Below are 23103 nucleotides of genomic sequence, written 5' to 3'. Positions count from 1 at the left end.
TTATTGATGAAGTGTCAGAACTGCACAAAACATAGTGAAAATTAATCAAAACGTTACATGAATTAACAATTGTTTTTAGTGTGAAGATAAGAAGTCCAAAAATTAGAAAATTGAAGATCGCTTCCTTAACAAGAAAAAGAGGTTGAAGTTATTTCCAATTCCACACCCTGCTTAACAAACGAACCATTCAATTAAAATTGGCTGATAGTCAGTAAGAAGTTGCATCATTCTTAATTGTGAGCAAAATCAAAGTGCTGCGGGATAATATCAAATATTTTAACACTTATTTTTTTTATATTATCAACAGCTTGAGCATGCAGAACACGGGGACCATTCCACTCACGCTCCCATCCAAGAATTAGTGTACGAGAGGCCGTACATTGTGTTGCCTCCTTTGGTGGAGTGGGTGAGGGTTGCTGTAGCACATGCAGACCACAGACACTCCTCGGTTCTTGACAAAGATGATGTGATGCAGGCTGCCAGGCTCCTGTTGCCTGGTGTTGATTGTCCAATTCGTATAATTGGGTAAGTTGACAATGCATTCATATTATCATTTCATAAAACTTATTTAATTGCATTTCTACCTCTGTCTTGTCAACAGAACCTACCCTTCAGAATATAGGATAATAATTAGAGGCATGCATATTTCATTTTTGACGAAAACACGAAATGTGAAATAACATATTGTGATGTTAATTTTTCATGTTTCTGAAAGGTGTGATGTGAATTTTCACACCCTGTTTTGTCACGAAATAAAGCAAAATGAGCTGCAAAATGCGAAATAAACTCTTTAAATACAAAATTTAGAGTTTATTTACCTACGCTACACTTTCTGATGTCCTGTGAGTTATGCAATTCACGGAAAATTAGTTTTTTCTGCTGTGAATATTTGAGAAGCAAAATTAGATCTCTTTATACAGGAATAAACTTAATTTTGTGTAATAAGTGCAGTTTTTAAATCAAATTTGGGATCATATTCACATTTTTAAAATCAAAAAGTCATTTTATATATCGCTTTTTCACCACTATAACACCGAAATTTTATTTTATTTCCTGCTTTTGAACCCAAATTTGACTCTGTTTTTGTACTGAAATGTTGCTTTTTTATTTACCAAAAATATGTGCCTCTAATAATAATAATAGATTATAATAAATATCTGTGTTAAGCAGGCGAGATTCAGCCTATAGCCTGCTCTGCCACCTAGCCCTTGCCAATGTAATGCTACATATATAATAAACTGCATGTGGAGCAGTCAGCTACAAGTCAAATAATACACACATTCTTGTAAGAGATACACAAATGAAATGGTGTAAAGCTTCCATCCCAGCCATATTAGATTTCACCCTCTACCCTGGAGGGTAGGTCTCGTTGACCAACGGGTGGTGAGACAAAGGTATGTATCGCATCTGGTCTTGCTTCCATTTGTCAAGCAGGAGCTCAACATCTACACGCGCTAGATATGCATACATTATCTGTGCCTTGCACGAAATTCGAACATTCTTAAATTAATCTGCAGTTTTTTAAGATAACAACATTAATTATTATGTGATCTTTTTTGGCGTTGAAAAAATATTTTAACAAGGTATGTAATTTACAACTTTAATAATTTTATGTAAATACCAGGTGTGCCGGTTAATAATTCTTAATTTCGTCGCTGGATGGCGCTGGAAGCAAGGGTTGGTGCACAGTCTCAACTGTTACGTCAGTGTGTTGCCAGGACAGTACCTGTCAAAATGCCGTGGATGTGCAACCGAGTGTGAGTGATCGTGATATTGGGTTTGTGTGGGAAACATGTTGACCTTCAAACCAAGTAAGGAGCATGTGCATGAGCATGTCTTTTCTTGTTCAACCAAAAGAAAATGCGAGTGAAAGCCATCGTATCCTTGTGGAAACGCTCGGTGACAATGTCCTAACGCAAGATGCATGTGTGCGTTGGTTTCAACGATTCAAAAGTGGTGATTTTGACTTGAAAGACAAATTGCAAGCACTGTTGGATGAAGGCGATATGCAAATGCAACAACAGTCTCCAAACCATATCTGATCGTCTTCATGCCATGGAAAAGATCCAGAAGGCAGGAAAATGGGTCCCACATCATCTGAATGACAGACAAATGGAAAAGTGAAAAACGGTGTGTGAAAGAAAGTCTTTCTTGCATCGGATAGTGACTGGGGACGAAAAATGGATCTACTTCGAGAACCCAAAATGCAAAAAGTCATGGGTTGACCCAGGACAACCTTCAACATCGACTGCAATACCGAATTGCATCAGAAGGAAGACAATGGTGTGCATTTGGTGGGTTCAGAAGGGTGTGGTGTACCATGAGCTTGTGAAGCCAGGTGAAACAGTGAATGCCGTTCGCTACCGTCAACAACTCATCAATTTGAACCATGCATTGATCGAAAAGTGCCCAGATTGGGAGACAAGACACGGAAAAGTGATTTTGCAGCATGACAATGCCTCATGACACACAGCGAAAGGCAGCAGAGACACCATTTCTGCACTTGGCTGGGAATTCTTGCCCCACCTGCCATACTCACCAGACTTAGCCCCTTCGGACTACCACTTGTTTTCATCGATGTCTCACTCACTTTCCCAGCAACACTTCAACAATTACAAAGATGTCGAACAATGGCTTGCTGACTGGATCACCTCAAAATGTGAACGATTTTTCTGGAAGGGCATCCACAATTTGACGGACAGATGGGCACAATGTATAGCTAGCGATGGCACACCATTACTTTGAATAAAGCATTTGTTACCTTTCTCCCCAGATACACTTGTTTTCTTTTGGATCAATTAAGAATTATTAACCGGCACACCTGGTATTGTAAAAGCCTAAATTGCTTGATGTAATTACGTAGATCAATGGATAAGTGCAAATATTAACCAGGTTTCCTTGGTATTCTGTAAACAACCATTCGGCATAAAAGGTGACCAGATTTCTGTATATTTGGGCTTTCTTACCCGATTGCTGGTATCACAGGTAAACCTCATAGGGAGAACTACCCATGCCCATGTTGGGCTGCAGCTTAGGCTTGGGCTAGTTTCTCGTAAACCTGCTGCTTACACTCTTGAGGTCTTGCGATACCATCAAATCGTGAATAATCTTGGAAGGGTTGCCCGTTACAGATTTGCATGCAGATCTGCATCTGTCAACCCAATCCAGGATTGCCAGTGGATAAGTTTTATTGTAATTGTGCCTAACAGATAATAAGTCAAACTTCATTGGAAGGAAATTCCATAACCTTACATTTCTAACTAAGGGAAAGGTATAAATCTGACGCCAGTGACCAGTTAGGGTCAGTCATCTGTTTACCGTTAGCCTGACTGAGAAGTCCAATTTGGGTAACCTAGCTGTGACTATTCCAAGGCCCTACAGGACCAGTGTAGGTGCATGTCAGGTGGAGCAAATTTGCAATTACCAATTCGTATCATACCCTTAGGCAGGGCTCGAAAAATTCCGGTCGCCATGGCGACTAAAAATTTGAGCTTGGTGACTGTGATCTCTTGCTGTAATATTGCCATTTTTTAAGTTTCAATGTACGAAACTTTGAAGATTCTAAGTTCAAATTGCAATACAGCGTAAGCTAGCAAGTGATTCTTTTATCAACGTTGTGAACTTTCCATAGAATCAGTAACAATTTCTTACTCTTCGTCCCCAACCCCCACTTCCCACTTTCTCACATGATTTAGCGATGTTTTGAATACTGTGATTCTCAGCTTCTTATAGATGGATTGATTTGCTTTATTTTACTTCGCTTTTTGTGCCACTTTTGGCTAATTTGTGAAGATGGTAATGAATGATGATATGATGAACAAACACTCAGAAGCATTGAAGCCCAGTCCAGGCTTCGAAACCGGGACCCCTAGCATCGTAGCATGATGTACTAACCACTCCGCCACAGGGCTGGCTCAGCTTCTTATAGTATTCACAATTGCTAGTAGGTGGTTTCCTGGCGCCTTGCTCTGAAGAAGATTTTTCGAGCACTGCCCTTAGGTATGAGGGATGTTATAGGGAATGTAGCTCACTTTATCATTCATCCCTCATGGTGAGCTTAATGGTAAAAGCAAGAGGCACTAATTTACACACTTGAATGGCAATACACAACTCTTGAGTTTTAAACCCCTACAGATTGGATCAGCATGACTAATAAAAGGATATACATGTCTCTGTATTGCAACTGAAGATCTGCCATGAGAGGTTATGCTTGTGACTGTACGTTGTGTCTGACTTGCGACTAGCGTCAACACGCTCTCCCTAGAATTCGGCCACCTCTCTCTCTCTCTCTCTCTCTCTCTCTCTCTCTCTCTCTCTCTCTCTCTCTCTCTCTCTCTCTCTCTCTCTCTCTCTCTCTCTCTCTCTCTCTCTCTCTCTCTCTCTCTCTCTCTCTCTCTCTCTCTCTCTCTCTCTCTCTCTCTCTCTCTCTCTCTCTCTCTCTCTCTCTCTCTCTCTCTATCTATCGTAACTTGCTCCTCAAAGACTGAATTAGAACTGGCCCAATCTCCCTGGCTCCCAGATATTTATTCCAAATGAATTTACTAAGCGAATGCAGAGTCAGGCCTGTAGCCTCTTCTTGGATTTTGCCTGTTTACATGTTTATGTCGCTGATGACCAGGAAGAGCTACAGTGCTGCCTGACACTGCATTCCTCTGATGTTACTCAATATTTCCTGATTGGAAAATGATGGTTGAATGACTGGAAGTTGGAGTTCGTTGTACATTATAATTAAAATATACTACAGAACGTTATGAATTGAACATCCTGCACCATGGCCATGCAGTTTAAGGCATCATGCTCTGTGCTCCGGCTATGGGACACATGCAGGTTCAAGTCCACTGGGGAAAGCGTAACAGCTTTTCCTGAGATTTCTACCCCGGTGTGGGACTGGTGGCCTATATGCCTATCTCAGCTGATATAGGCGTACCGATCTAATATATCTACAGTAAAACTTCTCAATAATGGGGTTAAAATAAATGTCCATTATTAAGAAGTGTCAGCTATTCAGAAAAAAAGTGTAGGATGTTACACAATAGGATAAGAATATTACAGTACGTACTTTACGAACATAATGTTTTTTTTCAAAGAATACTGTCTACTGTCTGCACTATTAAAAATAAATTTGTTCGGTGCAACATGAAACAATGCATGCTAGTTCGAAATACTGGCCATTGGTGTGTTGAATTCCAGCGATTGCAACTGTTTTCTTTCAGGCTGTCCGTTATTAAGAAGTTTTATTTGCGTTGGGGAGATAGTTTTCAGTGTCTGCGTCTGTTATTAAGAATGTCCATTATTGAGAAGTAATATTGCCATTAAACCCCATGTATTTCTGCCGGGAATTTAAAAATGTCCGTAATTTAGAGGTGTCCATTACGAGAAGTTTTACTGTAAAAATATTTTACAATTTAGTGCAATTCCATTGCAGTTATATGCATCAATTTGCCAGAGTTTTGCTATAAAATGTTCAAGATTTACATGGGAATATTGAAATAGATGTCACTTGATCAGAAAATCTATTTGTCTGTACAGTGCTAGTGCAAAATAAGTGAACATTTTGAATTTAGCATACTTCTCAGAATAATTAGACTCTGCACGAATGTTGCCTGGCATTTGCATTGGCCATGAAATACATAAACTCCACAAAATATTGTTGGACCTGATGAGAGTAAGTTGGAGCCAATAGTGTCTGATGCCAGATAGACATTGATAATGACTCAACCTTTATGTATTATTTTATGAACAACATGCCTAGAACAGTTTAATGTGATCAGATATGAATAAAGGTAATTTATTTTCAAAGAGATAATTCATCAATTTATATTAAGGATGGCGAGAAAATCCAGATAACTTATCCAGATTTCAAATTATCTGATATCTGTTTCAAATGCAACAGATAATCTGGATATCCAAATATCTGGATGATTTGGATATCTGGATAATCTGAATATTCAGATAATATGGATATCTGGATATCTAGATGGTACGGATATCCAGAAAATGTGGATATCTGGATAACCCAGATTTGATGAAGGATTTGTAGAGAATTCGTACAGTGAAATGCAATGGTGAATAAAAGAATACGTAGATAGTCCGTAAAATAGATATTTATAAAACTGTCCGGATAATGCACATTCAAAAATCTGACCATTTTGGATAATCTGAATATCTGGACAATCTGGATAAATTGGATAATCCAAATATCTGGTTGTTAGATATCCAGATAAATTGAATAATCTGGATATCCATATAGTTCGGACAATTTGATTATCCAGATAATCCATACATCTGGATATCAGAATATCCAATATACCCAGATTTTTTAAATCCGGTAGAAAATTATCCGATATCTGGATCAGGGTGGCGACAGACCTGGAAAACCTGGAAAACCGGGAAAAGTCAGGGAATTTGAGGTGTCAAAAGAAGTCAGGGAAATGTCAGGGAATTTCGTCTTCATTGATTTTTTTTTTAAAAAGATATCGTTATGGAACTCTGCACGGGAACAGGAAATCTCGTTCGCAAGTTTCGGCCCCAACTTTTAGGCCCCTTTTATGCGCAAAACCATAGAACTAACCTTTCTATGGCAACACGAATACGGCGCCAGAAACCAGTGATGCCAGGAAGAGGAGGAGAGATACATTTCTCTCGCCCGGGCTTCTCGGCGGGAATTTTAAATTCGAACACTCTTTGGAGGAAAATTGTTATAACTCGGGCACTATGTGAGCAATCTACTTCGGATAACTTTCGTTTTGCAGCTAAAACATCAGCGCATGAAACCGTGTACAATTCAGAACGCCGGACTGAGGAAGGGGGACTTGGGGGGCACGTCCCCCGAATCTCAATGGAAAAAACAAAAATCTGGTGTTTGCCCCCCTCTTCTCCCGCTATTTTGGAGAGAAGGCGAGAACTTTAGTATTCTTTTTAAAGAATGGACATTTTTCAAGAGAATGAAACATATTTCATGTTGTTGGGTGCCATAGAAGTTGAATAATAAGCCAAAATATTATTATTATTATTATTACGAAAAATAGGTAACTTGCATTTTTGGAGGAAAATTGTTATAACTCGGGCACTATGGGAGCAATCTACTTCGGATAAGTTTTGTTTTTCAGCTAAAACATCAGAGCATACAACCGTGCACAATTCAGAACGCCGGACCGAGAAAGGGGGCTTGGGGGCACGACCCCCGAATTTCAGTGAAAAAAACCCGTAAAAATCTGTAGTTTGCCCCTTCTTGCCTCGCTATTTTGGGGAGAGGTCGCGAACTTTAGTATTCTTTTCAAAGAATGGACATTTCTCGAGAGAATGAAACGTATTTCATGTTCTTGTGTGCCATACAAGTTGAATAATAAGCCAAAATGTATTTTTTTTATGAAAAATAGGTAATTTGCATTTTTGGAGGAACATTGTTATAACTCGGGCACTATGGGAGCAATCTACTTCGGATAAGTTTTGTTTTTCAGCTAAAACATCAGATCATGCAACCGTTCACAATTCAGAACGCTGGACCGAGGAAGGGGGCTTGGGGGCACGTCCCCCGAATTTCAATGAAAAAAAAACTAGTTTGCCCCCTCTTCTCCTACTCTTTTGGGGATAAGGCGCAAATTTTAGTATTCTTTTCAAAGAATGGACATTTCTCAAGAGAATGAAACATATTTTACGTGCTTGGGTGCCATACAAGTTGAATAATAAGCCAAAATCTGATTTATTTTTACGAAAAATATGTAATTTGCATTTTTGGAGGAAAATTGTTATAATTCGGGCACTATGGGAGCAATCTACTTCGGATCAGTTTTGTTTTTCAGCTAAAACATCAGAGCATGGAACCGTGTACAACCCAGAACGCCGAACCGAGGAAGGGGGGGGGGGGTTGGAGTCGCGACCTCCGAATTTCAATATTTCAATGCAAAAAAAATAAGAATCTGGACTTTGCCCCCTCTTCTCAAACTATTTTGGGGAGAAGGCGCGAACTTTGTATTATTTTCAAAGAATGGACATTTCTCAAGAGAATGAAATATATTTCATGTTCTTGGGTGCCACACAAGTTGAATAATAAGCCAAAATGTGATATTGTTTTTTTTTTTTTACAAAAAATAGGTAATTTGCATTTTTTTAGGAAAATTGTTATAACTCGGCCACTATGTGAGGAATCTACTTCGGATAAGTTTTGTTTTGCAGCTAAAACATCATAGCATGCAACCGTGTAGAACTCAGAACGCCGAACCGAGGAAGGGGGGGGGGGGAGGTTGGGGGTCGCGACCTCCGAATTTCAATGGAAAAAAATAAGAATCTGGACTTTGTCCTCTCTTCTCCCGCTATTTTGGGGAGAAGGCGCAAACCTTAGTATTCTCTTCAAGGAATGGACGTTTTCAAAGAGATTGATTGAAACATGTTTCATGTTCCTGGGTGCCATGCAAGTTGAATAATGAGCCAAAATGTGAAACTCTGTTCGGAAATGTGGCATTGATATGTTGCGGAGAAGGGGCGAGGTTGGTCTTCAATATGAATTTCCCAGGCTTGCTCCAGACCTGTGTCTGAGTTTTCACCCGAACATAAGAGTACGAAGTTCCAAAAAGCACATTCATTTCGTAATCGGGGCAGTATGACCTTACTCTGATGATACCATATGGTATCATCGGGGGAGTAAATGTTTAGTTTAGCCTCTAAATATTACGTGGAAAATACATTGAATTATCATTTTTTCTTGTCCGCATGGGAGTAGTAAGAGGACTTGTCAGCAGATGGAGGGGATAAGAGCGGGTGGCGCCGCATGATAGTAAGGCATTTTGTTGGGCAAACTGAAGGAACTTGGAAGAAAATAGGTTCTATTGATACATACAATTTTTGTCGAATATCGCCACCCGACAAAGTATCTCACTACAACATGCGACAGAAATTGCATGGACTGCAACATCCAACAAAAATCGCATGCATAAACAAGAAGAGCTTTAGACTGAAAATATGCTGCTGGAATTTTATTCCTCTTCTGGCTCACTTCACCTTATTTAATGTAGCAGTGCTTACGAAGGTTTTCTTTCATCATCCTGACGTATTACTGGTTTCGCACAAGTTAACATACGTTTACAATGACATTGCACTATTTTTAGATATCAAGAAGAATCCAACCAAACGGGACATATATTGAATACTATCACGAAAAAGTGAAACATAAATCTGCATTGGTGAACTTTATAAAAATTGGCAAGTGCATGCTCGCAACCTCAAATTTACTGCAACGCTAGTATTGCAATGAAATTAACACCACTCTCTGTCCTGTCTGTTTAAACTCGTGAGAGATGGACATTAATCTCTCACTGAGTGAAGTTAATGTCCAATATTATGAAATAAAATACTAATAATAAATACGTAAATATTTTAATATCATATTTACTCGAATCACTCAATCATAAAAGCAAATCACTTTCTTCAAGAATTGACTTTTCTCTGCCAGCCCTGCTAAATTTTCACTTTCCATCTACTGATTTATACAAGGGGTGGCCAGAAAGTAATTTCCGATTAGTAGGGAACCGCAAATGCCAAAATCGTGAAAACTGGTAATTGCTGCGAAGTTATGTTTAGGAATGTGCAGTGATGTCTGGACACATTTTTCGCCCGTTCGAAATATCGAAATAATGCGAATTATTGGCGTTTTTAGCGATTTTTTTTAAAGAAATGTCCTAAAACAACGAAAAATGTCATGAAATACAACATTCTTGTATTTTCTAGGCCATGTTTATGTACAAAGAACATGCAAGTTTTCCAACATTTTACTCAAGAGTAAACTATATAGTTATACGTACATGGAATAATTCCGACAGCCACCTTAAATCATGTATTTCTCTCTATTTTTTCAACTTCTATCGAAACCATTTGCATCACAGAGCAAAGTGGCAGGGTTCTAACAGGCGATCGAGTGCGTATCTACCGTCACACGAGAGCCACATCTTCGTATTTGTCGCACCAGATATGTTTTGAATTACCAAGCTAAGTGCGCACCATCGGCATTTGTCGAGCGAGTAATAATGGAGCTCAGTCGTTAGGGCATCTGACTACTATGTGAGAGACCCGGGGTCGATCCCCTGCAGGGGAGAACCGGGATGTTTTCCACCTATTCAAACTGCTCCGGCACCCACCCAGCATCATATGAAGCTGGTACCTTGAGGAAATTTTTTAAAAAAAATAACAAAATAGTCTGTCGATTAGGTATAAATAAGACAAGAATATCAGTTGTAATTTATTGCATTAGTAACAGTGAGTCCTAACCTAATTTTCGGCATAATCACTACCGTTGTTCTGGCATTTGTCGTAGCATGGCACTAAATTTTGTATGTCCATGGTATATGTGTCTGACAGCAAAGACTGGAATTATCTCTACCGCAGTGTAGCTGTCAATTCCTTGCCCTGCCAGAAACCTCTTCAGTTAAGCAAAGAGATGAAAGTCGGTACATTCAAGGCCAGGGCTGTTCAGGGAGTGGTCCAAGATCTCTCACCTGAAGTGATGCAAAGGGCCCGTGTGTACTCAGCTGTATGGGGTTGTTCACATTCGATTGGCCTTCCGTGAATTGTCTACACCATCGTCTGACCATACTATCACTCACGACGTCCGGTCTGCACACCTCACACGATTGCTGGTGGCTCTGTGCCAAATTCTGAGCGTGCAATGTAGGCTACATCGTAGTCGGTGGGAGACTGTGTGAGAGCTGCAATCTTTAACCTAAAACTGTCCTAAAACGGCTGTATTGCAACTGTACCAGATTATAGCTACATGCCACTTCTTCCTGCCTGCATTTGTGTGTGTCGCTCTCCGACCACTAGTGTTGTGTATAGGCACCATTGGAGCTTTTTTCAGGATGCCCCTCGTATATGAACTTTCAGAAGCTTTTATTATTAGTGTTGTCCTGTTTTAATGTGTGGTTAGCTAAATCAGGTACCTATACAATGCAATTCTATAAATTCCTTGCGTTAAATTTCTAATACCTACATACCCTTTTCGTCAGCAATAATGGTATAACTGCATGTTGTGAGTTTCACAGTACTTCACTTAGATATAATGTACTGAACCAGAAATCCCATTGATAATGTAAGGAAATATGACACTTTATTTTGTTCGATTCAGTTCACTTATATGCAAGAGTTAATTTGTTTGCTTTACAGAGAAGAGAGAAGTAGCTTTATGCATTGAAAAATGAGTCCGCACTCATGGTTCTTGCAAGCAGAGGGTTCTAACCTCAGTGCAAATATCAACATATAATACCGAGAATGTATAAGGAGACTGATAAATTACAAACTGCATTTATTAATCAATCTCTCCTCACTCTTATCTCATTTAGTCGTAACTTTAAAAATAATCAAGTATTTTATTTTAAACTTACTGCGTATGACAAAATTCCGTAATCCTTCCGTAGCTTGTGAATTGTAATAATTTTCCAAATTCACTATTTTGCAGCTTGAATTCAAATCATAGAGAATAGAGAAATTAAGTCAATTTCATAGAAGATAATATTGGTACTTAACAAAACCATACGTGGATCTGTATAGTTTATTATTTCCATTTGGAAAAACATCGATTTTGTTTAGTTTGTAATTGTCAGGGAAAAATGTAAATTTTGTCCTGGAAAACCTGGAAAAGTCAGGGAATTTCATTTCTGCTTGTTTGTAGCCACCCTGTGGATACAATTTTATCCAGATTTGGTTATCACCAATTTTATATTTGTGTGCATTTCTTATTTTAAAATACTTCTTCTGAGTACTAGTCACGTGCTTTATACCCTACAGGTACGAGGAAGTTATGTGCCCTAAAAGACAACCAGACGACTTGGAATGTGCTCGCAAATTGAAGATCGACCTCGCCTTCAAAATGATGAGTTGTGGACGAACAGATCTGATTCCACATGCCTTGCAGTTGCTACCATCAACAAAGGTAGGTTTTTTAATGTAGCAGGGTGTAAAAGGTGGCTCTTTCTGAAGAAACCCAGTTTTCAATCTTCCTTCCATGTTCTACCACCAGTATTCTTGTTTTCCGTTCACTTGATATTATAAAATCAAACTTGGTAAATCAGTAATAACTAGCGAACGGATTTTAAGTTGCAAAATTATGGTCAGGAAAGGTAAGAAAGGTTCTGAAAATGTTTTCAAAAAGGTGCCTATATTCATGTCTAAACCAATTGCATTAACATTCTCTATTCAACACTGTAGCAAATAATATAATTTATGGTAAACATGGTATAATTTATATTATGCCATTTTGTAGCTCTTGTTCTGCTCTACAAAAGTTGACTATGGGATTTTATGTAGCTGCTCAAGACGAGTGAAAATAATTTATTTCTCTGTATGTGTGACGTTTTGTAAAAATATTAAATATAGTATTTTGGCTATTTCCCATCCAAAATGAATACTGAAACATTAAATTTTTATGTTCATTAATAATTAAAGAGATGTAAATCTGTTGCTAAAGTACAGCTTCAGATTTCATCTTAACCGGCCTTGTGTTAAGGAGTTTTCATTGAATAAAATATCTATTATCTTAATTTCCATTTATATCTAAGTAGGGGGTGATTAAATAAATGTTAAGATAAAGGGGGGGAAAAAAAGGTGTAGAGTAGGGAAAGAAAGGTCAAGAATTTTGGATTTATTATTTTGGTAAACACCCTGTATTAATATGACACATTATCATTATTGGGTGGACTCAGGTCCTATGGGCAGGTATAAGTTGGCGGCAGTCATGAGGTTGAATGATCATTATGTGAAATTCACGAAGGGCCACTCACAAGAAACGCCCATTTTCACTGGTCTAGGACATTTTGGTGCAACATATAACTTTATGCACAGAAAGAAAATAATGTTCTTTTGAATTGACCTCTCTTTATTGTGTCGCTTCATACAAGCAATTTTAGATGGAAAAGTTACGAGCAACACCTCGTAGGTAGTGAACAATGTCTGTCCTATCATGTGCAGCAACCAGTGTTTCAAGTCGAACACAACAGTCTTGGCTGCTTGATCTGTCCATAGCGAGTTCCGTTCAGAGCTACTTCTCGACGCAGGACTTCCAGGAACTGCCAAATCGTGGGATGGTCAGCGGAAACATGTGACTGGTATCTTCGATGCCAGCCCTCCACAGCATTGTTTGTTTCTCCATCTCCATTTAGGACAGCTCGGTAATGATTCCAAAGTCCGACTGAGAACTTCAGCTGACGCCTTCCATCTTTTTGTTCGTTGCGGACGTCCTACGTAGTTGTCTTCGAAGTAATCCAGAACTGGTTGAAGATCATCTGATACTTTGCTGCAAAGTTCTTCAAAAGCTTGAGCTACATCCATTTCTGGTACCAATGCCAAAGTTGGTATCAAAGCTGAAAGTGAATGACAGAGGTAAGAGGTAAAAGGTTATAAAGAGGTACCAAAATGACCTGGTACCAAAATGTCCTGGCACCAAAATGTCCACACCAAAATGTCCGGCTCCCCATTTTCACATCAGACTTGAATGTGGGTCCATCAGTGGTGAGATCATTAGTCTAGCACTTCACACATTTGACCAATGAAATATCTTTTTTGCTTTTACTTTTGGTAAGAATAAACTAAATGTCGAAATCACCTTTCCAATTCTCGTGTTGCAGGTGAACACTGTGAACGAGAATGGGATAACCCCTCTCATGTTGTCATGCATGAGGGGGAACGAAGCGATGGTCCGCCTCCTTCTGGATGCAGGAGCGGACGTTGACATGGAGACTCCTCCAAACGGACCGGCTTGTTCCTCAGCCAATCCTGAGACGCAGCACTGGACGGCCCTGACGTACGCCACCATCCAGGGGCATTACAACATTGTGCAGCTGCTCCTTGAGAAGGGGGCAAATGTGGAAGGTGGAGCACGCCTGAGTGAGGATAAATGTACGGAAACTCCACTTCAGGTAAGACGGACCTTAGTCTGTAAAGAAAATTTCATTCTGGAGTAGCATTAGGAGTAACTTCTTAGGGCGTCAAGACTAGTCATGGAGAGAATATTTTACAAACTTAGAACCCTTTGTTACATCCCATATTACCTTTCCAAAGCTTTTATTCGTAACTTATTCCATTTATTTTAATATTTTACATCATGACCAGATGATTGTGTTTATCCTATATTGCACGTTATTGGTTAAGATAACCTAATGATAAAAATGCATTCTATTTCAGTGGAAATGTTACTAACTACTAACTCTCGACCCTTAAACCCTAAGGTTTATGGCTGCAGCAACACAAGCCTTCCATCTGTCCCTATCCTGGGCAAGATCAATCCAATCTTTTCCATCCTTCAGGTCCATCTCAACGTTATCCTTCCATCTTCATCTTGGCCTGTCTACTGATTCCAATTCAAAATTCAGTTGATTAAATTAATTTACAATCAACTAAATTGTATCGATTAGAATACAAATATTGGATTAAGCTGTATAAGTTACTGGAATGAAAAGTTAAACCAATTCAGGTAAACACTATAATTTAAATTCTTGTGAATTGCATCCATTTGCGAGTTCGTAGATATTGGGAACTATTGTTCCAGTTGGAGGTTAGAACTGCATAGTGTGTTCTATGACAATGTTTTGGCATGAATTATGCTTTTGTGCAAGTGGCGAGGAAAATATTTGTAACCATGTAAGGAGTTGACGTTGATAAAGGGTTTTCTGTAAGTATAAGCAAATAGATAAACTACTCAGGCCCGTAGCTAGAACTGACCTCCAGTGGGGGCTCACGGGTTATCAGGGGGGCTTTGTGAAGCAAGTCCATTTTTCAAAAGTTTAATAGTATTAAATGAAGGTAAATTGAGGACTAAAAGTGGTAAACGTTGTAAGTGCCAAAAGCGAAAGTGTTGGGAAATCGCATCGATCCGCACATCAGCCCCTAAGAACGTTCACACTAGTGACCTCTTTACACGCCCTTTGAACTACTTAGAGGGGCACCAACCACTTTTCACGTTTACCACATGGTATGGCACATTTCACAGTTTAACATGGAAAACTGTGTTTGAATTATTGTGGCACTTACAGCATTTACCAATTTTAGTCTTCAATTATGTGTGTCGGGGGTCATTAAGTTAAATTAAAATATAAAATTTAGAAATATACAAATACTACAGTTTTTTCTACATCTTCTAAAACATGCCTTGAAGTGACACCATCCATACATTTTTGATGATACAGATACAGATATTTATATCATTTATACATCTTAAAATGTACAGTCATGGACACTTCTCGGTTGTAATGATAATTTACTTCCAATTTAATCGCTACAATGCAGAAGTATCCGAGACTGTACAATATTAACTTCAATCAAAGTGCCTACCGTACACTCCACCCCCGGCCAAAGCAATAAAACTTGGGATCTGTTGACATTTGACGAGAAGCTGCAACAGTTGCAGGGAAGGTACAGATAAAGAAGGCTCCCTATGAAAGAACTTTCTAAAGTCTAGAGAATCTTCTAAACACTTCCCACTGCTTAGACTTCTGCTCATAAACAAGATGAACAAACAAAGTTGTGAACAAATTAATATATTCTGTCTACATTTTCACTCTTCACCTCAAATTAGAATACAAAATAGTTTTACCTAATGTCAAGGGGGCTGGCAGCAGTGCCAGGGGGGGGGGGGCTGAGTCCCCCCTGGCCCCTGCCTGGCTACGGGCCTGAAACTACTACATGCGTACCCGTATTATGTATTTGATTTTACAACACATATGTGCTGGGCTTAAGTTCATTGTAACCTCAAGCATGTTCAAGTACTTGTTTACTTTAACATTTCATTGAACTGATTCCATTTCATTTATTTGAGAAGTGTGTCTAGGTTCTTCTTAAAGGTTTGACAGTTGAGACTGATTTGTACGTAACTCTGTTCTGCATAATTCTGTTTTGTACGTAAATTACTGTAGATCCCGGAAAAATATAATTTAAAATAAATCTTCTTTGTACGTAATTCGGTGTTGTGCGTACTAATTTTAATAAAAAACAGTTGAATTGTGCATAACTAATCTTCAACAATGTCACAGAAGTGACAGTTGCTACTGGTTGGTCATGGAGAATAGCAAGAGGAATAGTTACGTGCTTGACCAGAAAATAAAGTTTAAAGTGGACGCTGATCCATGTAAAACTAAATCTGAAATAGCTGCAGATTTAGGCATTGCTTATACCACACTTTGCACAGTCATTAGTAAAATAAATGCTATTTTGGACAATTTTTTAAAATTTGGTTAGTAATACTATAAAACTATAGTGTATACTGTAGTATCGTATCAATCTCTTCAAAATAGAGAATTGTATCAAGCCAGAATTCATAAACTCAATCACCAGCCGTTTCGCTCTCAGACATTCAAGGAATGTCACGTCAGTAGTTTACAAACCTTCCTGGTTTATTGGCAAATCATGATGCTGATCAAAGAGTATTGCAGGGCAATGACTAGGGAGACAGGGGAAGGAATTAGATAGAGAGCAATGGGTGGTGAGAGGTCTTTCGTCTTTGGTCTTGGAACTGGAAGCAACAGGAGAGATTGAGCGATCCAGTACAGGCGTATTTTAAGAGCTTTCTGCAAGGAACTTCATCATTGGTGATAGACAGGTGAATGTGTTTTGCCATTTCTAATGTGTATAGTTAATCTCTTGCTTGTTACCATCAAGCTTACCATGAACAGCAAGTGCTCAAATACTAAGGATGAATGATCAGCGAGCTACATCACCCACCTGGACAGTTAAGGTTCCTGGTTCCATCCCACGTCCCTAGTAGAACGTTACAGTATTTCAGTATCAAAGTGTTCACTAATAAAGTGGCAAATGTAATGTATTTATATTCATTAATTTACCACTTTATGACAGAAATAGCCTATATTACGTACATCTTGTTCCTCAAAATAGATACAATTATAGTATTTTAATAATGATATGGCATGGTATCTAAATCTGATTTGTAAGTAATTCCCAGTTGTACATATTATTTTGCCTTCCCCTTGACATACGTATAACCTAGGTTCTACTGTATTTTAAGCTTTTTGTTTTATTTTTCTTGCAATGTTCCATCTTGGTTTCCCAGATCTTACATAAGCCAAAACACACACACACACACACACACACACATACATACATACATCACCATGCAAAGAGAGAAGTGTAGAATCACTACTTATATAAGGTTGTGTATTGCGTGTGTGTTTCTCCTGGCTTGTGAAAGTTCTGGGACACAAACGTTGAATGAAGAATAAAATAAAAACCACTTATACCATGAGTCCATTTTCTCGCGAGGCCGAGAGATCGGGAGAAGTGTGACTAGCAACGCTAGCAGAGATGCCGACATTTTCGACCAGCAACATCTGCTTAAGTTTACCCTCAAGTGTTTTGATTCGCTCAGAATCGTTTGGAGGATTCGAATGTGCAACACCATATCAAGATTACGTTGCAGACTAAACCGTTAAAAGTCATTGCTTTCGTGAGCATTGTTTGCAATCTGAAAGCTTCAAGCTTGAGTTGCTCTTTCCTTCGCAACTACAGATGCCCTGGACAGAGCTGCGAATGGAGTGAGGAACAGACCTTGAACCAAGAGCGTGTTAATTTTTGTACTGTGTGAAAGAGTGTGGTTTTTGGTTACTTGCCATGCTACTTCTTTGTGTAATTGCAGTGTGTGTGTGTTGTGTGTAAGTGAGGCGATTGAAATGCCAGCTGCAAAGTTCACGTTAGAACAAAGTGTATTTATGTATGACACTTACGTGAAAACAGACTCGTGTCGAGACGTGTGTAGGCAATTTGCACAGAAATTCCCTAGCGTTTCACCTCCAGGTAGAGAGATGGTTATACGTCTTGTCCTTAAATTACGAGAAACTGGATTGTTAAATTTTAGAACCCCTAAGCAAGAACTAAGGGCAGAACTGGGAAGAATTATGGAAGAAGAACTTCTGCATGTGAATCAAAATTTCATCAAACGATATCAGGAATGTGTGAATGTAGGTGGACATCACTTTGAACAACTCTTATAACACAAGTTAGTGCTCGTTTTGCAATATTAATATAAATAGCTGCATGCTAAAGATATGTCCATAAAAATAAGTGGGACGGTACTGGTCGAAAATGTCGGCATCTCCACTAGGACCGCCCATCACACTTCTCCCAATCTCTCGGCCTCGCAAGGAAATGGACGCACGGTAGTAATTGTATATTATTTTACATTGATAAGTGTGTCTGAAGATTCACATTAGCAATTGGAATCAATATCTAGTTAGACATCGATTCATAATACATAAATACCTAATATGCTTTTGTGTGTATAATGCAGGTAGCATCTGCTTCTGGAAATCTGGACATGGTGTGTCTTCTCCTGTCACATGGTGCTCACACATTCCTCTCGACTCTTCTGAAGGACTCCCTGTGTTACTCAGGAGCTGCGCAGCGAGGATGTTACAGGTACGTTCATCTCGTTTCTGTTAAGTCCTTCCGTTCATGCCTTCCTTGTGTTGCCATAACGACACACTTATTGAAGATTAGGCGTACCTAATCTTTAATAATTAGCATCTCTACACTGCGAGGAACCAGGCAACGTCGAAGTCTACTGTTTTTGAAAGGCAACAGACCCCGTTGCGGTAGCACTGGCAGAGACTATTCCATGCAGGTAAAACAGCGATAGCGAAAAATCAGGCAAGACCAGGCTGGCTCGGTAGCTCAGTGGTACAGCAATGGCACGGTATGCCAGAGACCCAGGTTTGAGTCCTGGTTGAGCCTGCATTTTTCGCTGAAAATTTCTACGTAGTAACAACACACTTGTTTTCCAAAATGTGTTCACAAGGAAACTTTAAAAATAACACCGTACACAAAAAATGAACATTATGCAAATAGAACAATGAAGCGAGCACATAAAATGTAGAGAATCTCCATTACATATCAAACTAATAACTACATTTTTAAAAACACTAAGTTGCTGACCAAGGCAATTTATTATTAAGATAAAAACACTTAACAGGTAACGTTTCGACCCTGTATCAGTGTTAAGTGTTTTTATCTTAATAATAAATTGCCTTGGTCAGCAACTTAGTGTTTTTAAATATGGAAACAAGGCTTAATTATATTACAATTGTACATTTTTAAATGTTAGTGCAGTGGCAGTAAAAAGTTGTGCATATTGTAGATTAAACTACATAAACTGTCTCATAATGTATAAAACTATATTAGAAATGGAACAATATAAAAATTTAATAATATATAAAATTGCAAATGTTCCTCGAAGAATGTGAATTCTTCACCTGTCTCATAATTTGTTGTTTTCTAAATAGGTAACTACAATGGGTTTTATTTTATAAAAAGAAAGTGCATACTTGGACTTTTACTTACAAAACCAGGGCATATGAATTATACGTACATCAATCCCTAGCATACATACATACATATCCAGGGTGGTGCATATTGTATACACCAATTTGAGTTGACAACTATGTTTGGCATGTGTGCATATGTGGCATACCTACATCCGTGGAGAGTTAGGAGTGAGCCAATTAGTATACCATGGAACATTGGTTGGTGAAGACGTGTATTGCGGCGGTGAAAGCCTTCATCCAAACATGCACAGGACATGTCGAGATGCATGTCATGAAATCCTTCCCGCATAGCCTCAAACAGTGCATCCAAGCAGAAAGAGGACATTCAGAGGACATTATTTTCAAGGTGTCTGCAATGTCCATATTATACACTATATTAAATACCTTTGTGTATATTTTTATTTCCTAGCCATATAAAGTTACTACAACCACTCTCAGTCTTTCCGTTGTCATTTGAAGTTGGTAGATACAATATCCACCACCCTGTGTTACATCCTATTGAGATCTTTTGCCTGAATGTTAGTGACAATGTTTGTCAGTAGCAGGCTATCTTAATCGTATTTTATAATATTTTGGGAGTGGACTTATTCCTTCATAGAGGGAAACTAAGTCCGCTTTATGCTCAGAGAGGCTAATCGGAACTGGACCTACAGTGTGAAGTGGAATCTGAAATACTGTGTAATGTACCTTTTCTGGGGATCGAACTCAGGATTCCTTGATTTCAAGGCAAGTGTTGCCACTATGCCATCTGAAGTCAATTACCAGTGTGAAATATGAGTATATTTACAATACACATGATTCTTTATAGCATTTTTTTAGTGAGCTGGATATGACATTAAATTGGTTGAATTCTGTATCAGAATTATCAGAAATGGCAATTTTTTCTGCTTTGTCTCTAATATTAAGTGTGGTATCATGATGACAAAATTCCGTATTGTTTTCAGTGCCATATCTGTAGCTGCAGCTCACGGCCAGAGGGCTGTGCTACACAAACTGCTGTCTCATCCTCTGAACTCTGGTAACAAGGAGGTGTTGTCTCTGGAGGAGATCCTTGCTGAAGGCGCCAACCAGCTCACTGCAGATCGGAGAGGGAGCAGACTGCAGGTAAGGTTGTCAAGTCACTCCCACGTGCCTCCCACCCAGCTCCAGTGGGAACAATATTACGCAGCAGCTTCATGTTAGTGAGGTTTTAATATGGACTTTCCTGATAGCTTAGTGGTTAAGGTTCAGGCAGGCCTTTGGCTGATGCCAGAGAAGCAGTTTTCAAATCCCCCCTTTTAAAAAATCGTTTTCATATTCCAGACTCTGAAAAATTACATCTGCTTAGAATTCCTTCTAGATCATTCACGTGAATCTTCATGTGTTTTGCTTTTCCTGTTGCCTAGATATTCTCAATAGTTTCGTTATTAGACTACTACTGATAATATCTAGGCAACAGCAAAAGCAAACTACGAAAATTCATGTGAATGCTCTAGAAGGAATTCTTAAACAGATGTAATTTTTCAGATTTTTGAATATCATAGCAGTTTTTTGAGAGGAGGGGAAAATTCAGAAACAGCTTCACTGCCAAAGATCTAGCTGAACATTAACACCCGAGGTTGGAAAGCTCTTCAGAAAATGCAACTAACTCAAGTTAAAGTTTTTCTTAATAAAAATGTTAAGGATTGATGACATTAAATTTTAACCAATGCCAATAAAATACTGATACTGATAAGATATTTTACTAATGCCATATATAATAAAATTACAAATGTTCCATGGATAACCTAATTGGTTCATCACTATTTTAATTGATTTTTAACCTGATGAATGCAAAAGCTTTTGCCTGAGGGAGAATGCAACATTTCAGACTGTTGAGGCATGACATACGCTTGCATTGAATTGCTCAAATCGTTCAAGTGTCATAGGTCATGTATTGCTTGTTGCTTGGGTGTGAAATATCTGAGAAAAACTGTGTATTTAGACATTTACTTTACAAACCAGAGTTCCTATATACAGGTTGTCATTTTAATGGCACCCACGGACTTTTGCTGTAATATTGTAGTTTCTTAAATTTGCATGTACGAAATTTTGAAGATTCTAAGTTCAAATTAACGGTACAGTGAAAATGATTTTTTTTAATCAACGTTGCAAACATTCTATAGAATCGGTAACAATTTGTTACGCTTTGTCCCCCACCCCCATCTTCCTGCTTTCTCTTGGCAAGCACTTCGTAATTAAATGCTCACATAATGCTCTTTCACAGATACGAGGGCTGGCAACTTAAGTTGTGGCAACTATATTTTTTCTCAAAGTTGAACGGTGATACCACAATATGATCATATGTCCCGGTGAACATGCCATCCATAGTATGTGGAGACGTCACTAGATGGCAGTGTGATGAACGGTTATCGTACAGACTGCCATTCCACAGGGTGAACTGCGTTCGTGTATCAAAATAGCCATTCTTCAGGGGAGAAATGGCAGAGAATGCTACAGGGTGATGGTGGGAACCGTCGGGAATAATGTCTTACCATAGTATGCGCCTCTTTTTGTTCCTGTAATGCTCGTATGCTTTCTGACTTGTAAACGCATGTGGCACGATGCTATCTTTGAGGACGTTTACTCACCTCCCTTCCTACACCTGGCACACTAGATCTGCATTGTTCATACATGACACAGTATATATGCACTGCCCCTTCCATTTGTATATTTCGGATTTTCGTGCAGGTTCCACATTCTCTAAAAAAAATTGTTGTTGCCATGACTTATGCCCCAACCTTCATATGATGAGTTGACTACGCCTGACATAAGTGAATACCTCGTGAAACCAAACTTCTTCCCATAAAGAAGCTTTCCTACTAACAAGACATTGATTTCTGTTATTTCAGGTTGTGTCCTCGTGTAATGATGAACACTCTCGAAGCAGCATGAATCTTATCGGGGAAAATTCTCAAATACTCAAGTTGAGCAAAGCGCAGATCAAGGCCCTTCAGGAAGCGATGTACCATAGTGCAGAGAATTGCTACTTAGGTGAGTTCGTGATTTGACTTCAGTAGTGCTACTACTTATGTAGTTCAAAAATTCAATACTCCAATATCGTCTCTGCAAGTACAGGCCTGGTGAAATTGACAATGTTATTATTATTATTATGGTAATAATATATTTGTATAGTGTCAATGCACTGCCTGCTCTACAGTTTTTAAAAAAAATATTGATTTTTTGCGTATGCTTACAGCTGTGTTTCTATTTGTGCCATTTCTATCTGTAGTGGATTTTAATTTCTGTAAATTACTTCATAAAATGAGAAAAAATGGCCTAGAAATGCATCATATTGGTCAAGAAGTATTTTCAGAGGAAAGGCTTATTCTGCAGTGCTGATTTTTTCTACGGTAAAGATATCAACTAGTTGCTGTACGAAATATGAAACTTAAGGAATGTCACTTCAATTTTATTTTTATAATCAGTCAATATTCAGACCTTCTTATTTTTGTCCACGTTTGGGTGCTAATATACCAGCTGGGCAAACTGCTAAAAATTTGATTTTTTCTGCAGTAAAAGCATTCTAGAGTGGTTAGTTCCAATAAAAATTTAGACATTCAAACTTAACTGGCATTGGAGAGACAAGAAAATGTGGACAAACTTTTTCAATATGGCAATACAGACTAATGTGCAGCGTAAGCATTGTTGCACATGTTTAATATTTCTAGAGTGTATCTCTAAAGTTAATATTTTGATTATGGCAAGCTGTCTTGTGCTTATTGTTCATTGAAAAAATAATGTAGTTGCTGCAGACATAAAAAAACTATTGCACTTA

General features: G+C 38.6%; 1 protein-coding gene across 5 annotated transcripts in view; it reads left to right on the top strand.

Moving 5' to 3' along the window:
* Positions 1-23103, top strand: part of LOC145997143 (ankyrin repeat and BTB/POZ domain-containing protein 2) — a 331863-nt gene that overhangs the window by 294975 nt on the left and 13785 nt on the right. For all 5 annotated transcript variants that reach the window (XM_083133787.1, XM_083133786.1, XM_083133785.1 and 2 more), the window contains 6 exons: positions 308-525; positions 11773-11917; positions 13608-13898; positions 18275-18402; positions 20252-20411; positions 22178-22319. In XM_083133787.1, coding sequence (XP_082989913.1) covers positions 308-525; positions 11773-11917; positions 13608-13898; positions 18275-18402; positions 20252-20411; positions 22178-22319 — 1084 coding nt within the window. The remainder of the gene's footprint in view (positions 1-307; positions 526-11772; positions 11918-13607; positions 13899-18274; positions 18403-20251; positions 20412-22177; positions 22320-23103) is intronic.

Source organism: Lepisma saccharinum, chromosome 13 (genome assembly GCF_977018435.1).
Source record: "Lepisma saccharinum chromosome 13, izLepSacc3.1, whole genome shotgun sequence".
NCBI classification, from domain to species: Eukaryota; Metazoa; Arthropoda; class Insecta; order Zygentoma; family Lepismatidae; genus Lepisma; species Lepisma saccharinum.
Note: the sequence above shows the minus strand (reverse complement) of the source record. Positions and strands in the feature narration are given on the sequence as shown.